Source organism: Hypomesus nipponensis, chromosome 2 (assembly GCF_054491055.1).
Source record: "Hypomesus nipponensis isolate SF chromosome 2, ASM5449105v1, whole genome shotgun sequence".
Classification (NCBI taxonomy): Eukaryota; Metazoa; Chordata; class Actinopteri; order Osmeriformes; family Osmeridae; genus Hypomesus; species Hypomesus nipponensis.
Window position 1 is genome coordinate 12,393,708 of NC_140362.1, and position 22,270 is coordinate 12,415,977.

A 22,270-nucleotide genomic window follows, 5' to 3' on the forward strand; every position below is an offset into this window, starting at 1 on the left:
CATGTGTGTGTGTGTGTGTGTGCGCGCCGGTTAACTAGTTGCAGATGTGTTGTGGTTCCAGGCCAGTGAGTCGGTAACACAGCGCACACACAAACACACACACACCCAGGGTTCAGAGCCCCGAGCAGTATGCCCCACACCTGCATGGGGGGGGGGGGGGGGTGTCTGAGGGGGCATAAACTCCTCTCTACTGCAGTATGGAATTAATTGTACTTGCACACACACACGCACACACACCTTCAGGTTGACATCTCGTGCGTGTTCATGTTTCTGATGGAGGCGGGCCGAGACACACCGACCCAAGAGACCAGCAGTAGTCAAGGAGATCATTTAAGTAACCCTGTTTAGCTTCACAATAACACACAGTATCTCCAGCATCTTAAAACAGACCGTAGAGCCGATCTGCGTTGTTATTCCATGTGGTTGGACTACTCATGCTAAATTGCGGCGCGATTACGGCCGTTTTGGTGCATGTAACATTGAGCTTCAGTGCATCACTTCCTTGTCTGTTTCGATTGGCCAGCTGGATGGTATCGTGAGGTCATTTCCTCCTGGGGATGGCTGTGGATTTCTCATGGTGAAGATCATAATTGATGATTATTAACCACAACACACCTGGTCTGTGCAGGGACTGGACTCTCCTGAGCGTGTGTCAGGATGAAGTGACTGTGTACACTGGTGCTGCGAAGACACTCAGAGAGCTCATCTAGATGGTGTTGACAGATTGTCTCTTTAGAATAGTCTCTCTCTCACACACACACACACACACAAAGAAAGAAAAGCAGGGGAGCTCAGCCAAGCGTGGAGGACAGGAATGGAGGTTCATCTAAGTGCTTCCACTCTCGAACTCCTCTCCTTCCATCTCTCGTTCCGTACCCTCCTCTTTTCTTTCATCCCTCCATACCCAGAGACAGGTCTACAGGGATATCCATTACCTTATCAGATCAAGGGGAATGCAGCCGCACACACACACAGTGTCTGCCAGGAAATTAGGGGTTCACTTTGTCTAAAATAATTGAACATAATCAAGTATGTTCAGCTATAAAATTGTACAGTGTGTGTGAGTGTGTGTGTGTGTGTCAGAGCGTCAGTGTGGGTGGGGGCTAGTGTGTGTGAGTGTGTGTTGGGGGAGGCATTCACTCACGGGAAATTGGCGAGGCGAACTGCAACCGGCACGCAGGCTAGCTGGGCGGCCCACTTGAGGGTGACATCCTGGTAGACCAGCAGCATGTTGGTGTGGTTCCCCAGCAGCGTGTTGGTGGTTCCCTCAGTCACTAGGGGGCAAACGCACACACACACACGTTCTGTTGGTTCCTAGTGACAGGTTGATTCTCGTTTTGCCCCTTTTAAGCGAGGGGGGAAATCGAGACGCATTCCTTTTTTGGGTGAGGGAAAAAAAATATACCCGTGGTGGGTGCACGCGCGCACACGCACACCCAAACTCTCAAGTGACTCACAGCTCGGGCTAAAAGGGGCCTCCTGACGTGACCGGCACCTTTTTCGGTCTCGCAGCGCGCATGACCCGGCGCGCCGGCCAGTGTTTAGCGGCACTGCCACCTAGGAAGATCAGAGGTCCTCGCGCTGAGAACACGTCTGAGCCGACCCCTCACACACAGTCAGGGTGGCAGAGACGCCGGCATGGGGCCGGGCCAGTCCTAAATGACAGGGACGGACGATGTCTGACCCTGCTGGCCACATCAGAGGCTGACTGACACGGCTCTCACTCTCTACTCCAGAGGGAAGGGACCTCTGTACTGTGGCTACCTCCCTACCACTCCAGGAGTACTCTTTATTTCCTTGATTTATTTGGATTAAACGCCACGGTTGCCGAGAACTGTGTACGTCTTACATTAGACAAACATGTGGCAATGGTTTCTCTGCACAGACCTCACCTTCTACGTGCGTGTGTGTGTGTGTGCTCTGCAATTAGAGGCGTGTTATTTACAATGTTGGGGTTAAGTGGCCATATCATCACTCCTTGGGGGAGATGAGAGCGGCAGGGAGGGAGGGAGGGAACGAGGGAGAAGGAGAAAAGAAGAGGCGAGCCAAGAAAGGCAGCTGTGTAGCTGAAAGCGGTGGGGGAAACCTGTGAAATATTCAGAGCGGCCCGGTAAAAACCACTAAGGCTCCAGCCAAAACAATGTGAAATCCAACAGCCCGGAAAGTTTTTTTTTCCTCCCTCACTCCGACTCTCCCCTTTTATCAACCCAAGCCCCACCGGATTACAAAAGCAGGAAGCCATTTTCCATGCTGCTCGGGATAAATAAATAATACTACCAGAGGTGATCTCTCTCACCTGGATTCCTGGTTTCTTACCTCAGAGAGGGTTGAGGATAATTAGATGACGTGTGTGTGGTCACAGGTGAAACAGCTCCACTAGGTTTCAGCTGCATCACCAGTGGTAGTTGCAAGTGGCCTGTAAACCACCAATCATTCACTTCTCCTCCACCCCTCTCCATCTCCCTCCATCCCGTCCTTCGATTGTCCTCGCTTGTCGTGTCCTCTCCCTGCATTCCTCTGTCTCTCTCTGTCTCTCTCTGTCTCTCTCTGTCTCTCTCTGTCTCTCTCTGTCTCTCTCTGTCTCTCTCTGTCTCTCTCTGTCTCTCTCTGTCTCTCTCTGTCTCTCTCTGTCTCTCTCTGTCTCTCTCTGTCTCTCTCTGTCTCTCTCTGTCTCTCTCTGTCTCTCTCTCTCGCTCTCTCTCGCTCTCTCTCACACCTCCTCCGTCCTTTCTCATCTCTGGCCCCCTTACCCCTTCTCCCTCTCTACTTCCAAACCCTTCCCTCCCTCGCTCCGTCTCTGAAGAGCCGCTTTCAGCTGGAGAGGTGAGCGGGCTGGAACTCATTAGGGAGGCCACAGCAGTCCTGGCATTAACATGCAACACGTAGACCCCTGATCCAGCAGGGCATTCAGCCAGTTCAACACACAGTGTGTAAGTGTGCGTGTGTGTTGCCAGCATGCATAAGGCGCTACACATTTGCGCACAAAAAACTCGCGAATGTATCGCGTGCATGAGCCTTTGTACTCATTTGGGGGCCGTTGGTGCGTCTTGCGAGTGCTTAGTCAGGTGTGCGCAGGGTATCGCGTGTCGCGGGGGTGTTAAATACCAGATCAGATGAGACCAGCAGCCAGCTCTCTGATACGTACTGGCCCGCCGTGTTGGGGAGGACACAGGAGCCGCTGTGTTGAGCCCCTCATTAACACACACACACACACACACACACACAGGAGTCAGCCCTATCAGATGAACCCGAGGCCCACGAGCAAACACACGCCGGGGCTACCGAGCACAGCCAGGCTCAGAAGGCCTCGACTCCGCCGGAAACCACTTGCTAGGAGAAGGACGTCGGCGCGGAGAGAGAATTAGGAAGGTGAGAATGAAAAATGGTGTAATGGTGTTGGGGAGGGGGGGGGGGGGCACCTGACCACAGGCTTAACAGCGAGGTCCAAATTGGGAGAGTACCACGACAAGGTAAGGTCCAGGGCAGAGGGCTCCGCTCCAACTGCTCCTGGAGAGGTTCCACCTGGAGGTTTACCCTCCGGCCCTGATCCAGCACACACGACTCCAATCGTTTAGCGGGTCAGCAAGCGGAATACGTTGAGGGAGGTTGGATGGGGAAACCTCCAGAAGGGTATGGTAGCTCTCCAGGAACAGGGCAAGGCAGGCCTGGGTTAGTAGGGGGGTTAACTGATGCATGGGGGTGGGAGTGGGTAGGGTGTTGAGTCACCTGAAGCGTAGGGTAGGAAGCAGCTGGGGTTGTACTCCAGTTTCTTCATGAAGCGGATTTGGCCGTTGTCCTTGAGGCAGAACAGGTTCCTCTCGCCCAAAACAAAGATGGAGGTGGTGGACTGGGAGAAGGTGGGGACACACAGGTCCACGGCCTGCTCCCCCAGAACCAGGGTCCAGTCAGCCTGCAGGTCCCACACACACACACACACACACACACAACATTCATAAACACAGACCTCATAAACACATCCATGCATTTGGAAATACAAGCATGACATCAACTAGTGGTGTCACACACACATACAGACACGCGCACACACACATACACACACATACACCGTACACACGTACACACACACGTACACACACACGTACACACACGTACACACACACGTACACACACGTACACACACACTCCTCTCACCGTGAGCCTCTTCCCAGCTGTCTTGCCCTGCTGGTCTGAGTTCTGTCTGGTCTCTGCATCAGTAGCCACCGCCAAAGTCTCATACCTGACACGACAGGAACATTTAGTAACACGCACACACACAGAAACCAACACTTTTACTGCAACAGTACATATTTGCACCATGCAAAAACATTTAACTGTCAAATTCACAAATGTATTCCCAAAATGGTACTCCATGTAATGGGATAGCCGTAGCCAAAGAAAAGTCCTGTCCGATTGTTAACAACTTGATGTTGAGGAGTTGGCATCCTTGACACTTCCAAACGCTTAGGGTTGTCAGCTGTTGAAAGCTGAGTGGTGTACAGAACATTCTAGAACTCTTCAGCTGATCTCCAAGTCGTTGACTCTGGCAGCCTTAACATCAGGTTTCCAGTAAGAGGCTGGCGAGCAGCTTGTGTGAGGGTCAGCACACGTCTCACACACACACACGACACACAGGTGCGTAGACACAAACACAGACTTGCTCGCACACAACACATTCAACCGGAACCTCAGCCATTCTTGAGAGAGAGAGAGACAGAGAGAGAGAGAGAGACAGAGAGAGAGACAGAGACAGAGACAGAGACAGAGACAGAGACAGAGAGAGAGAGAGAGAGAGAGAGAGAGAGAGAGAGAGAGGAAGAGGACAGAAGACAGAGCCAGAAAGACTAGCTGCTAAAATACGATAATTTGGTCCGAGAAAACTGCTTAACGGTGGTGTTTATAGAGCTGTAAACAACAGGAGGCTATTTGCTGCGTCTGGGAGAACATCTCTTCTCGTCTTTGGAATGATCTGAGGTGAAGTAGCTGGTTAGTGAATGAATTAGTATGAATGGCTACAAACAGAACAATGCGTGTGTGTGTGTAAGGAGACCACAAATAAACAGATTGTTCCCCAGCATGGCCATCCTGCAGGGGCACTGAGTGTGCGACTGCTAGTGAGATGAAGTGTGTGTCTGAGAACACAGACCGCCCTCTGACCCGCCTTCCTCTGAGGAGCGGGGAGGTCAGTGTGTGTGTGCGTGAGAGTGTGTGTGTGTGTGTGTGTGTGTGTGTGTGTGTGTGTGCACGCGTATCACTCGCCAGTCGACATGGGACATCAGGCCAGATGAAACAGCCCAGTCATTTACATGAAAGAGGATCCCTCTGCAATCCATATATACACATACATGCTTTGTAAACACACACATGACCACGCTCTTGCTCGTTACGTACACACACACATACATCTTGCAAACATACACACCACCATTCTCACACGTACACACAATCAACACACACCCCTCATTCATCAGCTCTCAAGCGGGGAGCGAACAAACATCGCAGGCTAAATAAACTAACCTAGTAGAACTGTTCCCCCGGTTTGGACGGATCAGACCCAGAGAAGCCAGAGGCAAAAAAACACAGGCACACACACACACTTTCTCTCTCACACACACACACACACACACACACACACACAACGGGGTGGTGGGGAGGTTTGGGGGAAGTCAGCAAACAAAACTGACATTTGGTCAGTTAACCCCCTCCAACTTATGTTGAGGCCGTCTATGAATTATAATACTACATGCTACAGGTCATTGGCTAGCTGTCAAACACTCGCAAAGCACAGTACTCAATTATCAACAGGCCGTGACTCAAATACAGTCAGCGGTCTTAGGCAGTGCTCGGGCACTGTTAGAGTGAGCGCTAGGTTGAATGTGCGGATCATTCCAGAATTTGAGCAGTGAGCAGGGCTGCAGTCTCGCCTCCAGACCAAGCCACCTGTTAGTGTGTGGAACACAGACAGCCAGACCTAACTCCACCGAGCTACTTTTATGAGCGATCCATATCCACGGCCTGTCTGAAAGGACTGGGGAGAGAGACAGAGAGAGAGGGAGACGGGGAAACGGAGAGAGGGGTAGAGAGGGGGAAAGAAACAGTGAGAGCAGCAGGGGTGTTGAGGGGAATGTGTGTGTGTGTGTGAGGGGGGGGGGGGGGGGGGCGGCGGGGGGGCTGAGGTCAGCGTTTCCGCGATGATATCTCGTCTGGGGAATCTCTTGATATCTGAGAGAAGCCGGAGAAATCCGGGATAACAAGCGGCTGGGAGCTGCGGCTTCCCAAACCCTCCAACACACACACACACGCACATTCCAATACACATAGCGGACATCTGTCCTGTACCGTCCATACACACATGCTACTTCACAAACTCTCTGAAGCCCTCTCTCTCGCGCACACACACACACACTCTCACACACTCTTCACGTTTCCCTCCGGTTGGGAATGGGACCCCGGAGATCACAGTCCCGGAGCGTGTTTGGAGAGTGGAAGACGACTCCGATTATTGTTGCCGGGGCGATGAGTGGCGAGCGCGGGGCAAAATAAAGCCCGGGCTTATTTGAGCAGAGCTGCCGATCAATGAGTGGAAATTTCATTAGGACGTGAAAACGTTCAGTTAGCACCGTGGACTAACCAGCCGCAGCTGTGGAAACAGGGTCATGAACACCCAATCTGCCCTCTGCAGTATCTGCTATCCTCTAGTTATACTCAGCTCCACACACACACACACACACACACAGGAAACATGCACACATTGTGGGAACGCGTACCCATGCACACAAAGGACTTCATACAGAGCGCAAACACAGACACTCAAATAGGAGGAACACAGGCTTCTGCAGTAGTGGCATACACAGTCCAGTCCAAAAATGTACATTCAAACGTAGACAAGTGCATCAAACATGCAAGCGCACACACACACACACAGATCCCTTCTCGTGCACTCTTTATTCACAAATGGAGCTGCGGTTTGTGGTGAGAGCAGGATATAAGAAAATGGACTCCAGTCTCCCCCACAGCACGTGTTCGAAAACCTGCTACTTATGGTGCCAGTCAGCCAGTCAGCCAGTCGGTGTCAGTAGCATGCAGCCATCCAGCCTGTACCTGTAGCTCTCCACCTGGCGGGCGGAGGACACGGTGAGCAGGGTGTCCGTGCGGGAGCAGTAACACAGGGGCCCTGGCAGCAGGAAGCCCGGCAGGAAACGACCAAACGAGTAGCTGTCCTGCTCAAAGAACATCAACATGCCGTCCATGGACTGGATGCACAGGGAGTGGTGGCCTGGAGGGGGGGGGGGGAAGAGAGAGAGAGAGAGAGAGAGAGAGAGAGAGAGAGAGAGAGAGAGAGAGAGAGAGAGAGAGAGAGAGAGAGAGAGAGAGAGAGAGAGAGAGAGAGAGAGAGAGAGAGAGAGAGAGAGAGAGAGAGAGAGAGACAGAGAGAGACAGAGAGAGAGATAGAGAGACAGAGACAGAGACAGAGAGAGAGAGAGAGAGAGAGAGAGAGAGAGAGAGAGAGACAAAGGAAGGTAAAGAAGAATAAATACATTCACAGTAAGCAGAAAGAGAACATATGTCATGTCATGGCCCAGGCCCTGGTAAGTCCCTGGTGTTTCCTGCAGGTCTCTCTCTCTCTGTGTGTCTGCGGCCTGGGCGTGTCTCTCCCCCTCTCCCCTGGCTCCTCGCTCCACCAGCACACCTGCTCTTTGCTGCCATCAGCTCAGCGCCCTCGCCAGATTGTTGCCTCGACCACAGTGGATGGAAACGCGCCCCCCACCCCTATCATGTCATCTTATAGCACAACCAGGAGTACTGGAGAACCAGGCCAATGTTTTGTGTCGTGTGTACATGAGCCCTTGTGTTTCAGCAATGTTGCTGTGATCATGGCAAGGATCACTCCCTCTTTCTGAATCTGATACGTCCATTAACATCTCCCTCACTGAGCCTGGCTTGTTCTCAGTGTGTGTGTGTGTGTGTGTGTGTGTAACGGGTTTGAGTTTGGAAAGTCCTGCCGTGTGGCAGGCTGTCAAATGTGGGCTTTATGACACCGAAAATCAGTGTAGGATGGTGGCGTACACACCTAAACGCACACACGCGCCTACACACACACACACACTCACACACACACACACAATGACCCATAAAACAGGGTGAGTGGGACCAGAGAACTATAATTGGGCCTCTACGCGCTGTTAAAAATCACCCTCACATCAACGAGGGGTCCATGACAACCACCTACAGAGAGCACGCACACACACAGTGACACATACAAACAAAGACACAACCACATTAACCCACACACGTGTGTGTGTGTTCTATTCTGGTCATCTCGTCTGTTCCGGACACAGTGGGCGGTCGGTAACACAGTCAGGGACAAGGTCTCCCACATCACAACACCACCCTGCTCTCTGTGTGTATGCAGGTGCATGTGTGTGTGTCTGTCTGTGTGTGTGTGTGTGTGTGTGTCTGCCTGTGTGTGCGTGTGTCTGTGTGTGTGTGTCTGCCTGTGTATGCATGCAGAGTGCTTAAAAGTGTCGACTGTTTGGGTCCTGGCTGTGTGGATGAGAGTGTGTGTGCGGCTACGCCCATATATGGGCTATAGGGTATTAAGGCCCACTATAAAACACAAAGCCTCTATCCTTAGGAGAGGAAGTGAGGAAAACAGCCCATGTGTGTCATTTATGGAGCATGTTATACTAGTGTAGGGCAAGGACAAAGCACAGAGGCTGGCAGGTACAGTGGCTCTCTGGGACTAGGGCTCTGGGTGGAGTGGGTGTGTGTGGTGTGAGAAAGGATTCTGACCTATGCGCAAGCCCAGCTATTAGGACAGTATTAGGAAAGCACTGTTATTACAGAGCCTATATCGTCTAAAAATGGTACACACACACACACACGCGCACACACAGCCCTCTTTGGATATTTGCTTCATACACTCACTGAACCCAAAACACACAGTGAATGACAACGGTCTATCGTATAAACAATCTCTCCGGGTTCTAGGTTACAGTCAGAGTTCAGGGGTCAAGCTGTTATGTGACCTGTACATGCAGGGGCAACCTGTCACAAGTAGAGCCAATTTCTGCTGATTCTCCAGGCTGTGCTGCCCTCAAGTGGCTGGAAGAGGAAGGGGTTGCCCTGGAGAAGAACTGGGACACAATCAGTGGAGCGATCCTCTTATCCAGACCTGTCAGTTTCTATCTGGATTTATAACGGGCTGCCTTTAATCCACTCTTTCCCTCGCATGCTCACACACACACACACACGGAGGGGAGAGGGAGGCCTGAGTTGGAGAGCGTGAGCGAGCAGAGGGACGACACCGCAGTGAGAAGGAGATTCATCAACAACGTGTTTAGTCTTGGAATGAGATGTAGAGGTGTGGAGCAAGACATAGATGAAGATGAGAGAGACACAGAGAGGAAATGGAGACAGAAAGAGAGAGAGGAGAGAGAGACAGAGACTAGAGAGACAGAGAACAACAGAGGAGAGAGAATGAGTAGTGATCAGTCAGACAGAACAGGAAGCAGCAAGAGAGAGAAGGAGAGGAGAGATAAGGGAACAAAGCCAGTGGACTCTCCTGGAAAAGGTCCATGGCCTCTAGGACAATTAGAACTTTGGAAAAACTGAAGGGAAAGACCTGGACTAGACCTCTACATCCAAGACAAACAGACTCCACTCCTAGCATATCCTCTGACACACACACACACCTAAACAATACAGTCCTTATTTCATTTTTGGCCATTTTTGTTTCACCACAGTTGCTCCCCTTACGTTTTCGATGGTGTGTGTGTGTGTGTGTGTGTGTGTGCCATGCTGGACTGGACTTGCAGGTCTTCAGCTTGAGAGTGAGACAGCAGACAGCGTGGGCTGATATGATGGGAGGTTGGGCATGGGGCTTTGTGTGTTTCCTTCCATGAATGAACATCTGTGTGTGTGTGTGTGTGTGTGTGTGTGTGTGTGTGTGTGTGTGTGTGTGTGTGTGTGTGTGTGCGTGCATATGTTTGGCTATGAGTGCCCTTTCATATTAATGAATTGCCTGTTGTATCCTGTCTGGGGTATGGGCCAGACCTTTGACATGCTAAAAAACGTGTTCTTTGGTTGACCTAAGGCAACCTTACATAAGCACGCACGCACTCACACACTCACTCACTCACGGCCAACGGATTTACTCACTGCCGTAAAAATAAACGTTCATTCATACACCGAGGACTGACCCCACGAAGAATGAGTCACACAGTAATATCCACTTCCAGCTCTGTGGTCATTAGAAATGAAATGAACACAAAAGAGCACATGGATGACGATGTGTGTGTGGTTGGGAGGGGTTGTCGAAGTGTGTATGTCTGTCTGTGTTTGTGTGTGCGTGTAATGCCTGTCTGTCTGTCTGTGTGTGTGTGTCTCTGCGTGCCCCTAGAAGAGTCTGTCTCGTACCTGTGACCCCTCCGAAGGTTCCGTAGGTCATGTTGCAGGCCGTCCTCTGCAGGTGATGCTCGTACACCAGCTTGAGCTGGTACTGGGCCCCGTGCTCCACGTTCCCCACTAGCCCTGCACAGGGACGGACAAACACACACACACACACACACGCACACAGCTGTTTCCTACCCCTTGAAAACTCCAGGCAACTTGGGACGCAAGCCTATGTTGTGCTCTGCAAAATTCCGTCGTAAGTGTAAATTGCTACGTGGGATACATGCATTGAAACGTTGTACACAAGAAATTGACGTTCTTGTAATGTGTCACTAGCGAGGCTCAAATGGCATCCATCTTGGTCAGAAGTGTTATTCGTGACCTATATGGTGGGTACATTGTCTGGGAAGGCTGGTTCGTTCAGCACACGGGGGAGTTACCTGACACGGAGTACACACACAGCTTCCTGGGGTGAAGCACGGCCAGGTGGAGGAGCTCTGAACACCTTGGAGAGACAAGCACAACACCTGGGGTCATTCAGAGGTCAACGAGGAGACATGTGACTCGAGGCTCTGTCGCTTCATGATGGAGAAGTAGGATTCTCCGGGCTTCTTTGACGGATCCTGCGCGAGGCCTAGAGCTGTGACGACGGCAGCTCGACTCAAGTCTTACAGTGAATTTAAAAAACACTCTGTTGGTCCAGCTGAGTAAAACACAAGCAGGGAAAGATTTAGAGGTTCGTCAGATTTGCATCTGTGGCTCCCAAAAAATGTTCCACAGCTTGGTTGTGAAGTCGTTTTGCGTCTTCCGAACCGAACCTTGCAATGTTGGAAAAGGCAAAAACAACCCCAACAATTCGAGCCCGGCGATTTCTTTTTCCCCCGAAAACCACAAAGCCCTCTGTTGAAGAAAGCTGCTGTCACAACATCCGGGCCTCGCCCGCCCCTCCCGGCAATATTTACAACGTGTTTGTCTGCCAAGTCTATTCCCAAATTCTTTGCCGGTGGCTTTAAGTAATGCTAACCGCTACCACCCTCCGACAGAACAGAACATACCCAAACAAACAGTCATAGAACCCCTTTGACTCCAGCTCTGACATCCCCCTTGCGGGGAGACTTTCGGAACGCCGCCCCGGCTTTTCACGGAACCCTGGCTCTCCGGGAGGTCCCTGGGCCCCCGGTGTGGGACACTGGTGATGACATGTGCTGACATTCCATCTTCCCACTCGTTCACTAATCTCTGTTTTGTCTGTCTCTGCCCCTCTTGGATAGTTCTGGGTCTTAATGAGTGTTCAACAGTTACATTTCAGTTCTCCATGAGGAGGGGAAGAGGTGGGTACTTTCAACATTTTGCTGAACATGATTTCCCATTGAGAGCTAATTTATCTACAACAACAATGTGGAGCGAGGCCCTTGGGTAGCAACAACTATGCTGGTGACTTAGCGGTTAGCCGAATGCTGTCAGAGTAGCCCAGTTTAGCACTCAGGGGTTGGTAGAGTCGGATAAATCCACAGGATAGAGCTAAGCTCATGATATGGTGGTTAGCTGAACAGGGCCAGTAATAACAACTGGCAATCTGCTGAGTTTCAGCGGTCAAGAATACTGTAAAAGGCATTATGAAGGCATTTGAAGGCCTAGACCAAAAACCGATACTGTGTCCATTAGACTCATATATAACTACAGCATCCCTTCCAGGTCATTTTTTGGGTTCCATTTTATCAACACCCCATATGGAAAAGCACCCACATGCCGCCCAAAGTGCAGTTCAGTACCAGTTCTTGTGTGGACAGGTCTGAGGAGGTCGAACCCCCCTTCGTGACACGGAGCTCCAGTAGCTTGATGTGGGCTCTAAGCAGGGCTATGTTGGGCTAATGCCAGCGTGACCTGCACCACTTCAGTAAAAGGCCACACATAGCCAGCCCAAGGAGGAAGAGAGGGGCGGAGGAAGGAGGAGGTTAAGAGATTAAAGACGTCATGAGTGACTGAGCGGTCTGTCCGCTTTGCTGCGGAACTCCCGAGAGATGTGGATAACCCGAAGGTGACGAGGCGTACACCCTTAGGAGTTACTTTACAGTCTTATGTTGTGTGTGTAGGGCATTTTTTTTTTGGGGGGGGGGGGGGGGGTTCCGTGTGCGTGTGTGTACGCTCCTAATAACGTCTACTTACGAGACGAACTTGCCCACTTCCACCTGGATGACGGGGTCTCGGAGCTGCACCTCCAGCAGCTGGGCGTCCGCCTTGCTGGCCTCGCCGGGTTTGGAGGCGTGGGGCGAGAACACCCGCAGCACCCCCATGTAGCTGCCCACCACGACCTTATCTACAGGACACAGCACTCAGTATCTCACTGCAGCCCATACACTTTTTACAACATATATATGTATTATATATACACACACACACAACATTGTATATTAGCATTAGGTGTATTGTTTGTTTGGTTTTATGCTCACACTTTATTGTTGTGGTTTGCCATAGACGTCACACACACTTACCATGCCCTGTGCCACTGTTGTCCACGTCTCCAACACACAGGCATCCTTGATCAAACTCCTCCCCTTCGCCTAATACCGTGGCCCACCAATCACGAGCCTTGAACAGAGACATGCCGCTTCTGGTAGGCAGAGAAAATGAAAAAAAAGAGTTTATTCTTTACCGTGGTCATCACAAGCACACCTACCCCTCCCTCTTTCTCGATGAAACAATGTAATAACTGGGAATAGATGCACACCCCCCCCCCCCTCACACGTGCAGGGACACTCCATGTATGGAAACAAAGACGTCCAACGTCATTTTTTTTTTTTCCTGGGAACATTAGCTCAAACGAGCTACTTGCAGGGGAGAGGATGAGTGCCCTTCAGAAGGAGGACGGGAGTCGAACGCCACAGACAGACGCTGGGAGCCACTTCAGAACCCATGACGCACTCCCTGGACACACACGGCTGGGACTCGCTTCCAGGCAAGAAAAACGGAGCTTTCGATGTTGGAGGACAGGGAACACCAATACTGGGTGTGTTTGTGACTTATGTCAGGCACCACGTCGAGGCTCGAGCTACACGTCGGTGCGTTTGTTTTTTTTGTTTGTTTGTTTTTTACTGTATCCACCTATAACCTACATGTTCATGTTTCTCTTCTTTGCGTCAGTCTACACATTGTGCTGCCGTGGGGATTGTTACATCACAGAGCACCACAGGCTACTCAGGGGATTCGCAGGCTCAGGCATTCAGTATTTTAATGGGTCTACTGGCTACATCTTTCCAGCCGTGTGAAACTGCCCTTATGTCACCAAGTAGCCTTCTACTTCAATGATTAGGTCGACTACTCCTGCAGATCCACGAAGACTTAGCAAGAGCCTCAATTCTTCAAAAGTAGAGTTGCTGTTGGCATGACTCTCCAAGCCCAGCAGGTGTTACACACAAGCCGGCACACTAGCCAATGGCAATCCAACCAGTCACATGACTATGGATTGTATCAGGGTGCGGGCCAAGCAGCTTTCCTAATTGCTAACTGCTGAGCAGGTGGAATGGACAGCTAATCCGAATACACAGGGACGGAGAGAGAGAGAGAGAGAGAGAGAGAGAGAGAGAGAGAGAGAGAATCCCTTGCCCCACACCCACCTACAACCTAATCTATATCAAGACCATAAACCCAACGATTAATGTGGTCTTCGTAAGGATGGTGCTCCAGACTGGAAACAATATGTTGCCTATGCTAATGAAACTCATTAAAAACTGCAGGATCACATGAAATCAAGGCTGATAGTAACAGGAGCAATTGTTAGCCATGGTGGCCCTAATTGACCATGTACATATTTTACTGATTGTGGAACATTTGTAAATAGGCTACAGTTCATTTGATAATATTTACCAACTGGTGGAAAATATGGTTTAAGTCTTTGCAGATTATTAGGCATCTTGTTCTGCTGTCACATACGTTAAACTCACTGCTCAGCTACCTCATCCATTTCAAGATTAGGAATGTTAATGTTGTTTGAAAAATCCCTGCAGAGGAAGACATGACACACAAAGCACGCTCTTATGTATTTCGACGTTTTTTTAAGACAGTATTTGAGCACGAAGAATGATTGAAGCAATATATCTTTATTATAGTAGCTTTGTATTTAGTGATGCCTACTTAAGGTCTGCTAGCAAGTTCATCCTCTGTTGATTCTTCGAACCAAAATACCTATATACTGTGCGTCGGGTTTGCATTTGGCTTGGTACATTTGGGAAAAATTGCATCCTTTATTGCCCAAATAATAGTCGTGTCAAAGAAACTCTACTTTTTTTAGGTAAGTAGTAGTAACTTAGGTATATGGCTAATTAGCCCCGCGCGCTAGCCGGCTACTGCACCTGGCTTGCTTATCAATTCCTGCTCGTGTTTGTGTTATTTTAGTAAAACTCTCGAACATGGCAAAAGAGCTAACAGTTTTATTTGTGTTTCACTTACCTCTCTGAAGACAAGCCTGCTTGCAATTTGAGGTTTGCTGCTATGACAAAAATCACATTTCTTGTGTCATTATGTCCAACTTGCTTGAAACCATCTCACTGTTGTCATAGCAGTGACGCTAAACTGTGGGATATAGTGGCGCGCATGAACGGACATGAACACAAGACTCATGGGAAATTGAGTTTTTCAACTGCATGCAATGCGTTCTTGTAAAAGTTGGCAGTTGAACCATAGACAGTCTGAGTTGAACAAAATATGAACTATGTTGGTGGTGAGGTATATCTTACGCCACTTCAAAACAATAGGCTGTAAAAGGTCAGGCGCATTAGCGTCTTACTTAAAAAATACGAAATACTTTCATGCTTAATTGATAGAGATAGGCCTATATTAATGCTTAATTGACGCACGTGTACACGGTATTTAAAACTTTAATGTTTATTCATTATTCCATTCATATTGCGTGTTAAAAGGGTTTGTATTAAAAGGTTATTCACAAAAGTGAATAATAGGACTGTAGCTCAAACAATAATATAGTGTGGAAGGTTGGGAAATTCCTTTGACCATGTCAGGCCAGGGATGTATGTTTATAATCCTGTGATCATAAACTAACTTCATTCAAAGCAAAATTACCCGAATTCATTGGTGGTGGGGGAAGAGGGGGGGGGGATGAAAAGATCATAAGAGGAAAACAAACAAATTATCATGTTTTTTTCCACTCACACACCTTTCAAGTTCATTTCACACACGTGCGCTTATTTTTATCGACAAAATTGCAGGGCTGCCAACTTTTCAAAAAACCTTGGAGTGAGATTTGGTGGGGCCAACCAAAATGTTGCTGCAAACAAAGCAATTGTACACATGTCATTAAAGAGGTGCTATTTCTCATTCATCCTGATGATGTAGGCATTTTTTTATTATCTATTGTATTTGAATGGCATTTCAAGAGTGCTGATATTTAATAATAGCACTGGTAAGTTACTTAGTTACTTTGCAAGAGTTCTAGGAATGAAGTATGATGAGTCAATAAAAAAAGATTCCATAAAAATGTCTTATTTTAAGGATAGTGTGTTAACAACACTAATAGTCAATATTTTCAATTAAATACATATCATTCAAGATACAACAATATGCAATATTATAGCAAATATTTAAGCTGTTTGTCTGCAGCAGTCCGTGTTGTGCCTATGACCCATCCGAAGTGCAGATACAATCCATAAATTCTGTCATGTGATATTGCTCAACTAACTTCCTGCCTTTTTTTAAAGAGAATTCAATAAGTTATATACTAGTTTCAACTTTAGATTAGATTCAACTGTATTGTCAGTAAAGTGTAATGCAATGTATGCAATGCGCATATAGTATTTTTTATATAGAATATGAAAGATCTTAGGTATATACAGTGTTAACAGTTTTGACAGGATGAACGGTATCAGGCCAAGGTGTAGGAGAAAAACTATCCTAAAGTCAGATTTAGAAGAACTTTGGTCTGTACTTGAACTGAAATTATGTATTTAGAAAATATATAAATATATTTCTTCAGAACACAATAAACAAACAAAAACAATTACCTTAATCACCTTTGCTTTAAATTTACCACAGAGTAGAAAACAGTCAATAATTACAAAATAGAAAAGTATTTCTAAAAATTGCTGAAATGTATGTCATTTCGTATTACGACAATTGAAAAAATCTGTACATTCTCAATAATTGAAAGAGAGCAGTCCATCTGTGAAATGGATATTTTCAAATTGATTGTTATAATGTGGCTTTCAACCTCAGAAATGTCTTTCAATGTGATATTTCACCTGACCAGATAGATGACAAGGTGAAGACAGGAATGGAATACGAAACATGTTCTGAAACATTGACAGGTAATACAGACTGAAATATAAAGTTCAGCTTTAGGGGCCATAAACCACATGGAAGAAGTGACTGGCTTCACAATCTTTTGTCCTCGGTATTTCCATCTAGATTGTTTAAATATTTAATATTTCACCTCTAAAGAAATGTGACTAATGCCAGTATACTCCCACACGTCCAACACAAACACACTTGATATGCACTCCAATTCAAAGACTATAAGGCAAAAATGTTCGTTTTTAGGTTTTCTTGTTGCTCCCCTTTCCTATTGAGGTCCCAAGTCTCCTTTCATCTCATTCTCAAAGGCCTCACATAGAGATGAAGAACTAACTGTATGGGGAAAGGGGAGGGAGGGGAAAGTGCAACAGCCAGCAGAGAAGGCTTTCTAAGAAGTGGAGCTAGTTACTAGCTCCAACTGATCAATATTTGCAGGAATTTTTTTGTGCAGATTTTGTGTGACCATTCATTTTTTATTCTTTCCTTTATCTGACTCCCGGAAGAAAACACTAGTAGCCCATCTCCACTACAGCAAGCCCACATGAAGCAATGCAGTAATAATCATCAAGTAACCATCAAAAACCAACACCAAATGAAACACAAAATGATAACTTTATTGAGAACAATATTAAGTCAAGCATCTGTGATATGAAAAAAATTATGATGTCATAAGTGTGTATGACTATGATCTCTGTGTAGTGAAAAAGAGAAAAAGAGAGAGAGAGTGAATGTGTGTGTGTGTGTGTGTGTGAGAGAGAGAGAGAGAGAGAGAGAGACAGACAGAGAGAGAGAGAGAGAGAGTCAGACAGAGAGAGAGTGAATGTGTGTGTATGTGTGTGTGTGTGTGTGTGTGTGTGTGTGTGTGTGTGTGTGTGTGTGTGTGTGTGTGTGTGTGTGTGTGTGTGTGAGAGAGAGTAAGAGAGAGAGAGAGAGAGAGAGAGAGAGAGAGAGAGAGAGACAGACAGACAGAGAGAGAGAGAGAGAGTCAGACAGAGAGAGAGAGAGTGAATGTGTGTGTATGTGTGTGTGTGAGAGAGTAAGAGAGAGAGCATGGGATGCATGATGTTTGTCAAACATCTGAACAACAGCCGCACACGAGTTTGCTGGACAGCCACTGGAGAAACCTGTCAATCATAAGAAAAAACATAAAATGCAATCTGCCATACCACTACGCATCCTTACAATGAGGGTCTTGCTGTCTTTACCCACATTCTACCACCCCCTCCATTTAGCCTTTCTGCTATCTGTCCTCACCTCTTTCCCACATTCTTCTTTTTCTTTTTCTCCTCCTCCACCTTGTTTTCAGAGTATTCCTCTGGCTGTTTGTTACTGACTTCCAACACAGTCAGTGTTTTAACAAACGAATGCGTTTTGGTCGTCTTCTTGCCTTTGCCAGACTTCTTCTTCTCCCCTTTGCAAGTCTTCTTCTCTTCTGTCACATCCTGAAAGCAGAACATAAGCTTACATGGACGAATCACTGAGCAGAGAAATTTGAACCAATGAAATCATGGTTCTTTTCCAGCCTCATTTGTCTGCAATTTATCATCAATTATTGTGCAAATTGGGATGATGCTTTAACGTTGAATATCATGATATATTTGCATATGATGATAATGACTCACTTGCTCGAGCTCTTCCAATCCTCCTTGGAGCAGCTTCTTTGCATCGGCGCTCAAGTTTTGGATTGGTGCCAGACGAGGGGGGGGTAAATACCCCACAGCAGGCAGAGTCTCAGGCCTTGCAGGACTCACAACTATGACGGTGACATGGTTGAGGGGAGTCAAAGTCCGGGGAAGCTGCTGTTTCAAGAGGAGGGCCTCGGGAGTAGGGGGAGTCTGAGGGGGGGATTCGATGGCATCCTCGATAGTGAAGGGGACCACAGGAGTGGGCTCTGTCTCAGCAAGATCCTGGTGAGACAAGAGAAGACATCACCTTTTGGCATGTGGGACCTGGGATCTTTCCATGGCTCTTTAGGATGATAATCAACAAACAGTGCCATGCCATACCTTGGATCAAACAATAGCTGAATAAATTAATATGTACAGTCTCTGTATTGATTACTTACAAAGGGTTGGATGGATGACTTCTGTTCCTGGGAGGGTTGGACCTGTAGTGGGGAACTACATACCTCGGGTGGTTGGACCCTCTCAGTGCAGGCCCTGCAGGCCATGCGCAGCTTCTCAACCTCTCTCTGCCAGTCCTTCAGGCCCGACAGATTGATTTCATCTCTGCAGTCGTTCTGGATCACTTGGATCAGTGCATTGAAATCTTGGCTGACCCGCATATACTTCTGTGCCTGAATCCTCTGGAGCCTTCTCCCTCTGACATTATAAACGAGTCTTCTTAGAGACGCACCCATCAGGCCTTGTCCCTGGCTCTTCACACGAGACATCTCTTTGAAGTACTCGTTGGTGTTCAGGATCTCCGCCTTGGTTTTCTTAAGGTCCTGTTCCAGGGCAACCAGGGATTTTTGGAACCTTTTCATCACTCTTGCGACACGGAACTGCCTGTTGCGCTCCTTCTGATCGTGTAGCATGGTGGGGTGCACGTCATTAGTGACGCAAGGCTTGGTCACAGCTCTCGCAGAGGAAGAAAGATGGGCCTGGGCTTCGTAATCTATAACATGATTCTAGGGAGACCAAAAGTAAAGTACAATGTGCAGGAACAGGGCAGAGAGAAACATGTTAAAATGTGAAGATCCATATGGTGAGTGGAAAAGCTGATTCAGCACTAACAGAAAAACAGGCCAATTAATTGACTTTTTGTCACACACATACACATACCAGGCGTTTATCCGGAAGTGGATTCTCCTGGTGGTCACGGTCCTCATCAGACTGTGAGTCAGATGGGAACATATTGTTCACAAAGTCTATCTTCAAAATGTAATGTACCTTGATGCTTTTGATGCACAAACTGACCAGAAAATTTGTCTCGCTGACTGAGTGTAGAGAGAGGTCATCATCATCTACGGTCTGTCGGTGAGTGTTTCCACCACGTTCCACTTCCTATATTAGAGACACAGTCACTCAGAGGTATTTGATCATGTTTTCTGTTTAACCATTTAAGTTTAAGTTCATACAAACTTGTATCATATGTTACATCCATTTCACTTATTACTATGCAAAGACTTACCAGAAAATCTTCATCATTAAAGGATTGTAGAGAAAGATGGTCCCCATTTTGCCAATCCTTTTCATTGGACTGCATAGTGGTCCCATCAAGTTCACCTCCCTACATTAGAGACACAGATAGATTGTTAGTTTTGATCAATCAAATCTCTGAAAACCACTGCATTAGGCTATGGCCAATAACAATGATTATGGGAAAGTGTTATCAGAGAGGAGCTGACCTGACTGGAAGAGTTTAGTTTCGGCATGTCACAATGATTGGCTTTGAAGCAATTGAGAGAGAGAAAACGTTAAACATTTGTAACTGCAATGCTTTTGAGGTTTGATTTAGAGGCCATTTGTGGACTGAGGCTTGAGTCTCTTTTTACTGATGTGGTCAGTTATAACAGTACACAAAAAGAAAACTATATATCAAAACTTGCTTTAAATGTATTTGATGATATTGACGGTAACTGCATAACGAAAGTATGGATTACATTTAGAATTAAATTGTGTTTTACGTGTACGATTACAATATATAGGGGAAACATTAATGTGTAAAAAAGGATTACTCACCAAAAAGCACAACAATGTCTGAATAGCCTGATCTTCTGTGAAAGCTTCAAATACGATCTTCAAGTTAATTCACCTACCTGTTCAGAAGAATGTGATGTAGCTTTGTAATGTCTCATTAAAGTATGAATATACACCATTATGACGTTTTTGTACGTCATGTGTAGCATTCGGACATACTTTTATATGCTACAGAACGTATGTCCGTAATATACATATACGTCAATATTCTTCATTAGAAATGTGTGATACACACAATCATAGCTCAGATGACTCCAATAAATAAAATGCAAACAAATGCCCACTAAACTTCAACAGTATGCGATCATTGTTTCTTGGCCCATCTGCACTACACGTTCCGTCATGTAGGACAAATTTGATTTTGAAATCCATACAGCCCAGCAGTCCTTTAAACTGACAACATCGACCAGTGCCATTCAATTATTATTAAGCTTTATTGATTGATTTATTTTCAAAACTGCTTTCAATGTATTTGAATTTTGAATCTGAAAGACATTTTCTTAGTTGTACAGCCATGATATTTAGGGTAACTGAATAACGAAATTGTGGATTAAATTTAGCATAAAATTATGTTTTACGTGTAGGCTATTACAATGAATAGGGGAAACATTACTGTGTAAATAAGAATTACTCACCAAAAACCACAAAAGTGTCTGGATAGCCTGAGAAAATCTTCTGAGAAAGCTTACAATAGTATTCAAGTTATTCACCTACCTGTTCAGAAGAAATGTGATGTAGCTCTGTAATGTTTAATGTAAGTATGAATATACACCATTATGACGTTTTTGTACGTCACATCATGTGTAGCATTCGGACATACTTTTATTAAGATAGAACGCATGAAATAAATATGTCAATATTTCTCATTCGAAATGTATTAGCTACACACAACCATGTAGCAGAAGACTCCAATAAACAATACGCAAACAAATGCCCACTACATATCACAACATATGCTATAATTGTTACTTGTCCCATCTGCACCACACGTTCCGTGATGTAGGGCAGATTTCTTTTGAAATCCAAACACAGCCATGCATGCAGCAATCCTTAAATTGGCAATATCTTTCCTGTCTGTATAGGTGGGACACATCCCCCCCCCCCAATATTCAAATCTGGTCAAAATGTTCCCCCAAATATATTGATATATATAAATGCGCTATGCTACGACAGGCAACCATGCACGCTGTCCGAATTCATTAAAAGTATAAATTGCGTGTTAAACGTATTTAAGTCGATAGTCAAACAACTATCCTGGTCCATTAACTCTCATGGCATTTCGATTACCTTTTTCTTCTGAAAAGTCCTGCTTCCTTCAATGCACATAGGGCTACTTATTTTAATGTTGTAACGTTAACAGCATATGTAAGATTTTTGCATAAGAATGTCCCAGATTAAAATAAAGAGTATGCAATTATGACTCCCTGAATTGTTAACACTAATTTTTCTTTTTTTCTTACCAAAACGATCAATTTCATGATACCGACAGAGGTAATGTCGTTTTGCTTCCCATTTGGGGGAGCGTGTCTTTGTATTGGGGTGAGGTGAGCAAATTATCCTATTTGTTGAACTTAACTCGTATTTGGGGGAGTGTACTCATATTAGTGGGTGTATTGCACTTCAGGGCAACGACTGTCAATTTTAATTATCCATGAATCCTGAGTCAAAATTAGGGCTCGTCCGGGATTTGAACCCGGGACCTCTCGCACCCTAAGCGAGAATCATACCCCTAGACCAACGAGCCGCTCCTGAGACCAATGTGGACAGATTGAGTAGTGTAACCCACGTGTTTGGAACTGAACTAATTCTCAAACTTTATTGAAGCAGACTAGTTGAAAAGGACCTTGGCTGCCATCTAAAGGTGTCATTTAGAA

General features: G+C 46.6%; 2 protein-coding genes and 1 non-coding gene across 3 annotated transcripts in view; all 3 read right to left on the bottom strand.

The window, feature by feature from the left end:
• The window catches only part of bbs9 (Bardet-Biedl syndrome 9), a 102,555-nt gene extending 87,593 nt beyond the window's left edge, over positions 1-14,962 (bottom strand). The window contains exons 1-9 of the mRNA XM_084706496.1: positions 14,839-14,962; positions 12,885-13,003; positions 12,559-12,709; positions 10,833-10,897; positions 10,417-10,530; positions 7,099-7,273; positions 4,153-4,237; positions 3,727-3,910; positions 1,145-1,274 (exon numbers count right to left, since the gene is read on the bottom strand). Coding sequence (XP_084562622.1) covers positions 1,145-1,274; positions 3,727-3,910; positions 4,153-4,237; positions 7,099-7,273; positions 10,417-10,530; positions 10,833-10,897; positions 12,559-12,709; positions 12,885-12,996 — 1,016 coding nt within the window. The 5' untranslated portion in view covers positions 12,997-13,003; positions 14,839-14,962. The remainder of the gene's footprint in view (positions 1-1,144; positions 1,275-3,726; positions 3,911-4,152; positions 4,238-7,098; positions 7,274-10,416; positions 10,531-10,832; positions 10,898-12,558; positions 12,710-12,884; positions 13,004-14,838) is intronic.
• Positions 14,963-17,665: 2,703 nt separating this feature from the next.
• On the bottom strand, positions 17,666-21,199 carry LOC146300835 (uncharacterized). The gene is made up of 10 exons (XM_084706506.1): positions 21,032-21,199; positions 20,379-20,455; positions 20,045-20,085; positions 19,828-19,926; positions 19,614-19,700; positions 19,479-19,529; positions 18,761-19,324; positions 18,318-18,602; positions 17,950-18,137; positions 17,666-17,819 (listed from the first exon to the last, which is right to left on the bottom strand). The coding sequence occupies exons 3-10, from the start codon at positions 20,069-20,071 to the stop codon at positions 17,765-17,767; spliced, it is 1,356 nt and encodes a 451-aa protein (XP_084562632.1). The 5' UTR covers positions 20,072-20,085; positions 20,379-20,455; positions 21,032-21,199; the 3' UTR covers positions 17,666-17,764.
• An 869-nt stretch (positions 21,200-22,068) lies between these two features.
• trnap-agg (transfer RNA proline (anticodon AGG)) lies at positions 22,069-22,140 on the bottom strand. The gene has a single exon. It is a non-coding gene; the product is annotated as a tRNA-Pro (tRNA).
• Between the last annotated feature and the right edge of the window lie 130 nt (positions 22,141-22,270).

Coding starts and splice junctions, on each gene's coding strand:
- LOC146300835 (XM_084706506.1), bottom strand. CDS start 20,071: ATGCCGAAACTAAACTCTTCCAGTCAG. Junction 19,701..19,827: donor TTAATGATGAAGATTTTCTG/GTAAGTCTTTGC, acceptor TCTCTAATATAG/GAAGTGGAACGTGGTGGAAA. Junction 17,820..17,949: donor AAGAAGAATGTGGGAAAGAG/GTGAGGACAGAT, acceptor TATGATTGACAG/GTTTCTCCAGTGGCTGTCCA.